The following is a 12,580-nucleotide window of genomic DNA, read 5'->3' as shown; positions in this document are numbered from 1 at the left end:
GTGGTCATTTAAACTTTGTTAGATTTTTTTTTCCTTTTTGAAAATAGTATTTTTATTTCTGAAATTTTGTTTTCAGTGTTCCTGTGATACAAACTTGCTATTTTATGGATATATGTTGTTATAGGTGACAGGGTCAATCATCAGTATTAAGAGAAATTAAAGTCTTTCTATATGTATGAAAGACATATTGCTGGAGTTTATAATTTTTCCAGATTCAGAAAGAGGTATTTTGTTTTTAATGAATTATATTCATTTTTGAGACAAGGTTTTTCCGTATAGGCTGGGCTGACCTGGACCTCACAGTGTAGACCAGGCTGGCCTAGAACTTGGGATCCTCATGCCTGTGGTTCATGGGTGCTGAAATTACAGGTGTATACTACTATTCCTAGCCTGGAAAGAGGCATTTTTAAGTTTTAAAGAAGATGAATCTTTGAGTGGTAGAGAGTATAGAAAAATGAAACTTGTATTTCTTTTCCTCTGTCTTTATAGATATTGAGACAAATTGTTTAGAAGAAAAAAGCAAGAGAGACTATTTTACACAATTGGTATTAGCATGTTTGGTAAGTTGTTAAATATACTTTCCCCTTTTAAATTTTGCATTCAATAAATATAATCACAGCTAATCATGTTAAATGGAAGAAGATATTGACATTCGGTTGACTTCATGATAAGGTGAGATTTAGATCTTGAAATGGCTGTTTTGTGAAATTAGGTATGCAATTTCTGTGAAATAATCATTTTTCTGAATTACCTAATCTATAGATATAAAAATCCTTAGTGGTATTTCTGACCTAGTGATTTCCTAATGTAGGAAAAGGCAAGCAACTGTATAGTAAGTAATTCTTAAACTGAATTTTTTATAAACTCTTTATTAGGCAGGGACCAAAGGATGGAGGTAATTAAAAAAAATAATACAAGTTGGACTGTAGATGTGGCTTAGTTGATAAAGTACTTGCCTGGCATGCAAGAAACCCTTGGTTCTATCCCTAGTATTTTATGAACTGGGCATTGTGACACGTGCCTGTACAGTCTCAGCACTTGGGAGGCAGAGGCAGGAGAAGCAGAAGTTCAGGATCATCCTCAGCTACATAGTTCATAGACAGCCTGGGATACATGAGACCCTGTCTTTAAACAGACAGCAGCACTGCCCCCCTCAAATAGAAGTCATAATTGTTTATTGAGCCACTTTATGTTCATAAAATTAGAACCAAGCAAAAATACTATCAACTGGGACTTAGAAGAATGCTCTTGGCTTTGTTATATTATTGTTTGGCTTGCTGTAGAAAATATGGAATGCTGAAGTATGTATTATGTGAAAATTGAGTTAGGACAGGCTCAATGTAATGAAAATTGAATCTGTAGTTCTTACTCTGTAAGCTGTGTATAGCAAACATAGAGCTTTAAAGTGATTTTTCAAAGAGCTATATATTTTATATTTTCAATATTTGGAGAGTCATTTTTGTTGAATTGAAATTTTAGGCTTTATAAAAAGATAATGTTATTTTGTATTCTTACATGGAAATAGTATTTTGAATATATTTAAGATTGTGGATACATACTTGGAATGCTAAATAACAAATGGTCTTTAATATCTTTTAATACAGTATTTAGTTTCAGACACAGTTCTGAAGGAACGCTTGGATCCAGAAACTTTGGAGTCATTAGGGCTAATCAAACAGTCACAGCAGTTCAATCAAAAGTCAGTTAAAATCAAGACAAAACTCTTGTAAGTATCTATGGCTTATGTTACAGATCAAGAAGCTGAATATTTATTTCTCATTTTGAATAGTAGAGGTGTTATTTTTAAGGCCCTTTTAAAGTTGTTCATTTTTTTTTGTTTGTGGTTAGTATTTTTTTTATTAAGTTTTCAGTGAGCCATTCCTGTGTTAACTTTGTCCATATTTGAGTCTGAGATAACACTAAATTCTTTTTAAGAAGAATTATTTTAAATGGTGTGTGTGTGTGTGTGTGTGTGTGTATGTATGTATGTATGTATGTATCTATATGTGGGCATGCTAAGGTGTTCTCAGAGACCAGAGAATCCCCCGGGAGCTGGAGTTATAGGGAAGTTGTGAGCTGCCTGATATAGGTGCTGGGAATTGAACTCAAGTCCTCTATAAGAGCAGCAAGTGCTTTTAAATGGCTGAGCTACTTCTCCAGACCCATATTTTCTGTCATTAGCATTAAGTATTTTACAACCATGGCTACATTCAGAGCATATTCATAATCAGCAGAAATATTGGTATGTTGGCGTGTTCCCTTATTAGCTAAAATTGCTTTTTATACTAAAAGATACATAAAAAGTTAAACTGTAATTAGTCATTCTTATGATTGTTTTAAGTTAGTGATATTCAGTGAGAGTACACTATATTGCACAAGCTTGATAATTGAAATTAATTTTATCTTTTTAATGATGTTTCTGATTTCAGTTATAAGCAGCAAAAATTCAATTTATTAAGAGAAGAGAATGAAGGTTATGCCAAGCTGATTGCTGAATTGGGGCAGGATTTATCTGGAAATATTACTAGCGATTTAATATTAGAAAATATCAAATCTTTAATAGGTAAGTCATACATGTATCTATGTACTATGTATTATTAAAATAAGCTTTATTTTTAACTTTGGAAAGATACAAATAAAAACAAAAATGATTCATCCTCAGCTATATAGTGAGTCTGAAGCAAGCCCAGACAACAGGAGATACTTTCTTAGGAAACAAAACAAGAACCCCCAAACCTGGAATTATATAGCTTTTATTTTTAGTATTTTATCAGTATTTATAAAATTTATCATGATCTTTATGAAAAATGTGTTTGTCATTGTTATCTCTGTGTATATTAGTTCCAATGTTCTTTCTAACACTTCTGTCTGTTAATTTTAACTTTCTCAGGGATTTTTGTAGCGGGTAGAAAGTAAGTAAGAAAACTTTAACAAATGTTTGGAGAACTCTTGAAACCTGGTGATATATAGTTCTTTTGAACTTAGTTTTATAAATTACCATCTATGAGGGACTTTAAAACACATTTTATTTTTATTTCTGAAAGTAGCAGAATGTTGGAAGAATATAGCAGAAAAATGTCTTCCCTAGTTTTAAAATAGCATTCTGTCATATTGCTTTTGTACTGGGCATTTGAAGAAACTAGCTGATATTTATAGGCAGGAGGAATCCCTTTTTTTCTAAGTTTGTCAAGAATTCTCGTTATTGTTTGTTAGGTGGTTTTCTATCTAGTGAATATTTTGAAGTTGTGCAAAATCATGTTTTGTGGTCCCAAGAAGGAATATTATTTCCTGCCTCATTTGTTATAACTTAGCTGCCACTTACCCATAGTTATTTTTTTATCCATATTTGGAGATTATATCTAAGAACACAAGTTGTCTGGGTCCTTATTCCTTCTTCTACTGCTTTCTGTAGGCATTCAAATAAAGCTTTATTTATGTCAGTCTTCTTTATTCTTTGGCTTGGCTTTTAGTGACTCCATGTGTACAAGCTAATGCTACATTCAATGTAAATTAACCTTTTTCTTTGAAGTCATGTTCTGGTATATGGTCTAGTTTCTTTTCTGCTTCCGTCTATGGTGATTGAAGATCAGATGAGTGAGCCTCTAGCCTTGAAGGGTGCTTGCTGTCTTCTGTGGCCTTGGCTGTGTCAGTGACCTGTTTTTAAAACTCCTCTAGTACAGGCTTCTTCTTTCTGGAGTAGGCTGCATTTTTCCTGCAGATCCCCCTTCATCTGACTTGGGAAACTCGTTAGTACTGCCATACTGTACTTTTTTTTCTTCCTTGTCCTGTGTCATGTCCTTACTTGAGATAGTGTTCCCTCCCTCCATCCTAAGATCTCATGCTTTGGAAACCTTTCCAGTTTTTGCTTTCACCTTATCTATGTTATGTGCATGTCTCTTTTTCCTGTTTTTTTTTCCCTTCTGGGTTTTTAACCTTTTCTATGTCTGTTATTTTGGGAGCATTTCAAAGATGGATTTTCTTGAAGGTATGCTTTTATGTAACTAGAAAATGTTTGCTTCTTTCTTTTCTTCAATTTTGCTCTCATAGAAAAGAGGTTATCTCTGTAGATCAATGTGACCTCATCTCCACTTCATGCTCATGATCCACATGGATAGTCCAGAAGTATAAACAATTTGACTTTTTGGTCTGCATTTATTCTAATCTGTCTGGCATCTTGTAAAGCGTGGTGGACCAGATGCACTCTCAAGGCTTCCCTGGCTACCACCACTCAGCACTCCTTATTTTCTTGTCAGCATTTACCACTATATGAACTATCATTGATCCTGTGTTTCCACGGGTTGAAATATTCATGAGAGAATCTGTTACAGGTATTTACATTGTATTAGTTATTGCAACCAATCTTTATGTGATTTAATGTAAGAGCATGCATATCGATTATATGCATATCTTGTTCCATTTTATGTACGAGACTGTAGCATCTGTTGATTTTGGCATCCTTAAGGCAGTCTTGGAACAAACTTTAGATTCTAGTTGAATGTATACGTTGTGGGGACAATTTTACTTTATATTTTAATTTGCATATCAATTCCAGTTCTGCCTCCCTTGCCTCATCTGGCTCCCCCCACCTTTACCTCACCCCATCTTTGCTTCTCAGAGAAGGTGTAGTTTGCCATGGGGAGTCATTGAAGTCTGTCCCATCACCACATTGTGGCCTGACCAAGGTCCTCCACCACTGTGTTTAGGCTGAGCAAAGTATCTCTCCATAGGAAATGTGCTCCAAAAAAGCCAGTTCATGTACTAGAGCTAGACCCTGGACCTACTGCCCGAGGCCTCATAAACTGCCCAATCAACCCATTGCCACTTGTACCCAGAGGGCCTAGTTCGGTCCTATGCAGGTGCCATTGCTGTCAGTCCAGAGTCAGTGAGCTCCCACTAGCTTGGGTGACGATATTGCTTTTTTCTTTTGGTTTGTTAGTAACCAACTCTTAGGACTTGGTAGGTGCTAAATAAATGAGTGGAAAGTTAATTAAATCCTCCCTGTTTCTTGTGGTATTTAGTGATTTTTTAGCCTCTCTTCTTTGACATGGAGGAATTTAGAAAGCTTAGCTACTTGACTCTGGTTCTTTATGGCTTGATGACCTTTTGTTCCCACTAGTTGTTTGAGAAAGGTACTTTTCATTGATGCAGAAATTGAGGTTAAGGATTTAATTTCATTGAATATTCTTTCAGTGTTCAAATTGTATTCACTTTCAATGCAACTCCAGTTAGGTCTTGTCTCATCTGAGCAAAACATTTCACCTGCACAACATCCTGTTTTTTTCCCCCAAGATAGGGTTTCTCTATGGCTTTGGAGGCTGTCCTGGAATTAGCTTTTGTAGACCAGGCTGGTCTTGAACTCACAGAGATCTGCCTGCCTCTGCCTCCTGAGTGCTAGGATTAAAGGCGTGTGCTACTACTGCCTGGCAACATCCTGTTTTTGATGACATCTTTGGATAGGTTTCTCCATGTTCATTTTCACTGGTTTGTCTTAATGAGCAATATAGATAGGTAATACTTCATGGAAAACTATCTTAGATCTGATCTTCATTAGCCATTGTGGAAAACCAATGCCTAGTGTGGAAGATTTGTATGTTGGGTACACTTGTATTCAGGGTACTTCCGTCTGACTCAGAGAAATTCTCACTTATCATCTTTTAAGATTCTGGCACATGAAAGTCCATGTAACTGTTTAGCCTGTGCTGTTTACTATGTAAGCAAGCATAGAGGCAGAATTGCTAGTATTGTTTGGTGTTGATTACTATCTGACAGTAAATCTGAGTAACTTATTAATTAAGGCTACTAATATATACATCCTCTCAAGTCAATTTTACACCAAGGAGGCAGATACAATGCATATTTTATAAATCAGTGGAAAAAAGGAAGTGAGCTCTTTTTTTTGAACTAAACCATTACTGGATGTCCTAAAAACCCAAAATGTTTTTTCAATATATTTGTATATTTATGTATAATAAAAATCATTGCAAGGTATTCTACTCTTTCTTTTCATCTAAGTCAGTGTTCAGTAAACATTCTTTTCTTCTTCCATTTTCTTTTCTGTTTTGTTTTTGACATAGGGTCTTTCATGTAACTAGGATTGGCCTGAAGCTCTTGATTCTTTTACCTCAAACTCTTGATTCTTTTACCTCAAACTCCTGAATATTGGGAGTAATAGGTGTACTCCATCCTGCCCAGTTAGGTTTACGTTTTTCTGTAAAGGATATGAAGAAATAATTTTTGGATTTGTTAGCCAAGCAGTTTCTCTGCCATTGCATGGTGAAAGCACTCATAGAAAGCACGTAAATAAATGAGACTCTGATTAAAACCCTATTTTTTAGGGGCTGGAGAGATGGCTCAATAGACTAAGATCACTGGCTCTTCTAAAGGACCCAGGTTTAATTCCCAGAACCCACATGGAAGATCACAAATGTCTGTAACTCCAGTTCTAGGATATCTGACACCCTTACCCAGACATACATGCAGGCAAAATCCTGATGTACATTAAATAAATAAATCTTTAAAAAAAAAGCCCTTATTTACAAATGGTTTTAACCGGCAGGGCACTGTTGATTCTTGGGCTATATAAAAAAAATCCTGGCAAAAAGAACTCATAAGCAAGTTTACTTCATCTTAGCATTGTAGAGTGAAAGTGATTCTTCTTCATTTTAGATTTAGTCGTCCAGGATCTTTTTGGTTTAGGCTCTAAAGCTTATAATCAGCCACGGTAATTAGAACTGAGGATCTTCATTTAAAAGTTTTTAAAGTTTTCTTTTAAGTTAGCATATAAAGTGATGAGTTTCATTAGGATATTCTCTCTCATTCTCTGTCTCTTTCATCTCTCCCTCCCACCTCGTTATGGTCTATTCTTATTCATTCCCTCTCCTGGTGCTGTTATCCTTTCAGAGACCTCTTGCAGATCCTCAGTAGTCCTTCCTTTTGGCTTCATGCCATGAATTCCATGACCCTTCTCTCAAGAGTTCCTTCTCTCTTCTCATGTCCCCTTTCTACTTTCATCCTACAGCGAAGTGGGGAGAAGAAAGAGATAAGCATTTAAGCCTAGACTTCTCATATAAAAGAAACCATGTTTCATTTGTCTTTCTCAATCAGTCTTATTTCGTTTAATATAATGATAATTTTTGTCATTCATTTTCTTGCAAATGTCATCTTTTATTTTTTATGGCTGGTAAAATCTTGTGTATCTCTGCTACACTTTTTAAAAATATATTCATCTCTAGATGGTTTCATTTCTTACCTACTGTGAGTAGTATAGCTATAAACATGGATGTGCATGTTTGTTTGTAGGATATTGAATTTAGTGTCTTTTGTTTATCTACCCAGGTGTGGTATTGCTGTATCATGTAGTAGTTCTACTTTAGTTCTTTTAAGGAACTTCCACACTGTCTTTCATGGTGGCTGAACCAGTTTACCTTCCTACCAGCAATGAATAAGAATTTCCCATATCCTCACCAATGTTTTGTTGCTAATTAAACTATTTTCTGGGTGAGAGCCATTCTGACAGAGTGAAATGATCTTTCAAAACAATTTTCATTTTATTTTCTGGATGACTAAGGAGGTTGAATACTTTCTCAAGTATTTATCATTTGTACTTCTCTTTAGAATTGTTCATTAGCCTGTTTGATGATGGGGTGATTTTGAGGGGTGGTGGTAAAGTATTTTTAATTGTTGTAGTTCTAATTAATATTCTACTTACTAATCTCTCATCTGATAAGTAGTTGGCAAAGTTTTCCCCCAATTCTATAGACTGTCTTTTCACTATGGTGTTCATTTAATTAGCTGTGCAGGATATTTTAAATGTCATATATTTCCATTTGTCAATTCTAGGGATTATTTCCTGTGCCATTAGAGTCATTTTTCAGAAAGTGCTTTTCTTTATTTCCCCCTCTATTTTTGAGTTTAATGAAATTATTTATTTTATATCCTGACTTCAACCTCCCCTCCATCCTCTCTTCCCACCCCCAATCTACATCTCCTCTGTGTCAGCTCAGAAAGGGGCAGGCCTCCCATGGGCACCAGCAAAGCATGGCCTGTCAAGCTGCCATAAGAGCAAGCACCTCCCCCTGTACTCAGGCTGAGCAAGGCACTCCAGCATGAGGAATAGGTTCTCAAGAGCTAGTCAAAGCACCAGGGACAGCCCCTGCTCACATTGCCAGGAGTTCCACGAATAGACTAAGCTACACATATCTGTCATATGTGCAGAGGGCCTATCTTCCATGCAGGCTCCCTGGTTTTTGGTTCAGACTCTGAGTTCCTATGAACCAGCTAGCCATTTCTGTGGATTTTCCTTTGATGTCCCTAGTCCCTCCTCCCTCTCCTCAACAGGACTTCCTGAGCTTGGTCCAATGTTTGGCCATGAGTCTCTGAATCTGCTTCCATCAGTCATTAGATGAAGGCTTTCTCATGAGGTAGTAACCAAGTCAACCACAGAGTAGGGTTAGTTCCGACTATGCATCCACTGCTGCCAGAAATCCTTGTAGACTCATGGGAGTTTCCCTTTCATCAGGCTTCTACCTGACCCTGGAAAGCACTCTAATCTCCCCCCTCCACCCCTTGCAATCCAATCCCTCAAATTCCTATGTACCTGCCCCCAGTCCACCCAGGAGACCTCCTCTATTCCTGCTTCCCAGTGAGATTCTTTGTCTCTGTTTGAGCCCTCATTGTTACCTGGCCTCTCTGAGGCTATGGATTGTAGCATGGTTTGAAGATGGAAAACGAGAATACCGGGAAGGGGGTAGTATGATATTTTATTTGAGAGAGAAGTAAGTCACTTACATGAGAAGCCAAGAACTGACCATTTATCGCAGCCCCAAGAGAGAGCGAGCGCCCCTTCCTTTTCCTTTTGTCTCTTTCCCCTCATGTGCCTATGACCACACCCAAGTGGATGTGGTAAGTGTTGTGGATACGTGAGATCTCTCCCAACAATGGTTTTGTCTTTTACATTGTGCATGTGACTGAGTACTTACCATGTTTGTCTTTCTGGGTCTGGATTACCATACTCAGGATGATTTTTTTCTAGTTCTACCCATTTGTCTGCAAATTTCCTGTCATTGTTTTTAACAGCTTAGTAATATTCCATTGTGTAAATGTACCATATTTTCTTTACCTACTCTTCAGTTGAGGGGCATCTAGGTTGTTTCCAGGTTCTGGCTATTACAAATAAAGCTGCTATGAACATAGTTGAGCAATTATTCTTGTGGTATGCTTGAGCATCCTTTGGGTATACATGCCCTAGAGTGGTATCCCTGGGTCTTCTGAGGAACCACCACATTGATATTTTTTTCTATAGTGGCTGTACAAGTTTGCACTCCCACCAGCAATGGAGGAGTGTTCCCCTTACTCCACATCCTCTCCAGCATAAGCGTCATTTATGTTTTTGATCTTAGCCATTCTGACAGGTACAAGATGTAATCTCAGAGTTGTTTAGATTTGCTTTTTCCCTGATGGCTAAGGATGACGAACATTTTTTTTAAATTTTATTTTCCAGTTTAAATTTAGATAAGAAACAAGGTTGCTTCACAAGTCAGTTCCAGGTCCCTCTCCCATTCCCTCCCTTCCTCCTGTGCCCTCCCCCCCCCCCCCGTTATCCCCTCATTTCTCCAGGGAGGGTGAGGCCCTCCATGGGGGTGTGCATAGTGTGTCATTTCATATAGGGCAGGGCCTAGACCCTTCCCCAAGAGTTCAGGGTGAGAGTGCACCTCACATTGTTCTATGGGAGTCCAAAGTCCGTGTGTATACTTGGGATGGGTACTGATCTGCTGCCCAATGCTCAATAGATTCCCTAGGCCTCCTCACTGACACCCAGATTCAGGGGGTCTTGATCAGTCCCATGCTGGCTTCCCAGGCTGATGCCTGGGATTCAAGAGTTAACCTTTGTCTGGTCAGCTGTTTCTGGGGGTTAAACCAGCCCAGTCTTAATCCCTTTGATCATCAGTCCTCCCTCTCTGTTACTGGCTTTCTTGAGTTCAGCTCAGTACTTAACCAAGGGAGTCTGCCTCTTCTTCGATCAGCCACTAAATGAAGTTTCTGTTTCCCAGACTCTCTGGCCATAGGATTGTAGGCTGGCACTCCCCAGATCTATGTCTAAAATCCATATATGAGAGAGTACATGCCATGTTTCTCTTTTTGTGACTGGGCTACCTCACTCAGGATGATTTCTTCTAGTGTCATCCATTTGCCTGCGAATCTCATGATTCCATTATTTTTTTCTGCTGAATAGTACTCCATTGTGTAGATGTACCACATTTTCTCTATCCACTCTTCAGGTGAGGGACATCTAGGTTGCTTCCACGTTCTGGCAATTACAAATAAAGCTGCTATGAACATAGTGGAACAGACATCTTTGTTGTATGAATGGGCATCTTTTGGATATATGCCTAAGAGTGGAGTTGCTGGGTCTTGTGGTAGGTTTATTCCCATTTTTCTGAGGAATCTCCACACTGATTTCCAAAGTGGCTGAACCAGTTGGCACTCCCACCAGCAATGGAGGAGTGGATGACGAACATTTTTTTAAATTTAATTTTACTTTTTTTTTTTTACATACTAATCCCAGTTCCTCCTCACTTCTTTCTTCCTGCTCCCTCTACCTTCCCCTCATCCCACCGCCTTTTGCTTCTCAGAGAGGGTAAGACCTCTCATGAGGAGTCAAGGAAGTCTGTCCCATCACCACAATCTTATTTTACATACCAATCCCAGTTCCCTCTTCCTCCCATCCTCCCAAGCCCCCCACCAACCCCCATCCCATCCCCCATCCACTCCTCAGGGAGGGTGAGGCCTCCCATGGGGGATCATCAAAGTCTGTCACATCATTTAGGGCAGGTCCTATGTGCTTCCTCATGTATATAGACTGAGAGAGTATTCCTCCATAGGGAATGGGCTCCCAAAGTCCACACTAGGGATAAATATTGGTTCCACTGCCAGAGGTCCCATAAAACCGCCCAGGACTCCCAACTGACACCCAGGGAGCCTGGTTCGGTTTTATGCTGGTTCCCCAGCTGTCAGAGTGGGGTCCATGAGCCACCACTTGTTCAGGTCAGCTGTTGTCTTGACCCCTCTTCAACTGGATTCCAGGAGTTCAGCTCAGTGCTTAACTGTGGGTGTCTGCTTCTGCTTCTATCAGCTACTGGATAAAGGCTCTATGATGGCATATAAGGTAGTCATCAATCTCATTATTGGCAGAGGGCATTTAAGGTAGCCTCTCCACTATTGCTTAGATTGTTTGTTGTGGTCATCCGTGTGGATCCGTAGATATTTCCCTAGTGCCAGATTTCTCTTTAAACCTATATTGACTCCCTCTTCTTGCTTGCATCTAATTGCATTTGCTGTAATCTGTTGAGTATCTGTCCATCTTTGGATAAACTCCAGTTACTTTCAGTGCATTTCTTTAGTGATCATTCTTCATAAGGCGTGAAAACTTACGAATAGAAGAGGCAGGCTCTTAATTGTGTGTCCCAAGCTTTTGACACTTAGCAGATAGCTGTATAATATTTAAATGGAGGAATGAGTTCATGGTTGTTTCAGATCTGTTATTTCTTAAATTTTTCCCACATATTCTCCTCCAGGATGGTTTTCTATTCCTCCAAAGGCATAAAGACATCACTGCCCCCCAATGTTTGTGTGTGTTGCTTAATGTAACTGGTGATTGAGAGCTAGGCTTATGATTTATCTGAAGATCACATGTCTGTTGATACTCAGGATAGACAAAAGCCTTTCTAAGATGCTTAAACACAAGAGTGCCTATGTTCTACCACAGCTGTTATTTGGAAAAAAAATCTTTGGATATTGAAGCTTGCTGATTTTTTTAGAGTTTCACTGTATAGGAAATAGCTTGTTATATAAAATGTTAATTAAAAAACATCTTAGCCCTTCAGTATGGCTACTTTAGCCTAGTACAGTAGCTGAACATACCCCACTCCTCTGCTTCTCTCTCTCTGCTTCTCTCTCTCTCTCTCTCTCTCTCTCTCTCTCTCTCTCTCTCTCTCTCTCTCTCTGTATCTCTGTCTCTCTCTCTCTCTGTCTCTGTCTCTCTGTATCTCTGTCTCTCTTTTGTTTTTCGAGGCAGGGTTTCTCTGTGGCTTTCAAGCCTGTCCTGGAACTAGCTATTGTAGACCAGGCTGGTCTCGAACTCACAGAGATCTGCCTGCCTCTGCCTCCCGAGTGCTGGATTAAAGGCATGCACCACCACTGCCTGACTATTTCTCTTTTCATCTGTGCAATATGTAGCCTTTAAAAATGTTCCTGAGAAGATTCTCCTCTTAAGGAGGGGACACAAACTTTGAAAATGAGCTGTTAAAGACAGTTTTATCTTACTATATATTCTCATGGTTGACGACTTTACTAGAAATGTCATATAATCACTTTTGAACTTATATGTATTTTATCTGTTTCAGGATGCTTTAATCTGGATCCCAATAGAGTTTTGGATGTAATTTTGGAAGTGTTTGAGTGCAGGCCAGAACACGATGACTTCTTTATATCTCTATTAGAATCTTACATGAGCATGTGTGAACCGCAAACACTGTGTCATATTCTTGGGTTCAAATTCAAGTTTTATCAGGTAAAAATGTGC

General features: G+C 38.6%; 1 protein-coding gene across 3 annotated transcripts in view; it reads left to right on the top strand.

Moving 5' to 3' along the window:
* Positions 1-12,580, top strand: part of Thoc2 (THO complex 2) — a 109,636-nt gene that overhangs the window by 28,926 nt on the left and 68,130 nt on the right. For all 3 annotated transcript variants that reach the window (XM_005076823.4, XM_040744563.1, XM_021231036.2), the window contains exons 5-8: positions 490-560; positions 1,605-1,726; positions 2,430-2,563; positions 12,402-12,568. In XM_005076823.4, the coding sequence (XP_005076880.1) occupies positions 490-560; positions 1,605-1,726; positions 2,430-2,563; positions 12,402-12,568 (494 nt within the window). The remainder of the gene's footprint in view (positions 1-489; positions 561-1,604; positions 1,727-2,429; positions 2,564-12,401; positions 12,569-12,580) is intronic.

The sequence above is a fragment of the Mesocricetus auratus genome, unplaced genomic scaffold (assembly GCF_017639785.1).
Source record: "Mesocricetus auratus isolate SY011 unplaced genomic scaffold, BCM_Maur_2.0 Super-Scaffold_100003, whole genome shotgun sequence".
NCBI lineage: Eukaryota > Metazoa > Chordata > Mammalia > Rodentia > Cricetidae > Mesocricetus > Mesocricetus auratus.
Note: the sequence above shows the minus strand (reverse complement) of the source record. Positions and strands in the feature narration are given on the sequence as shown.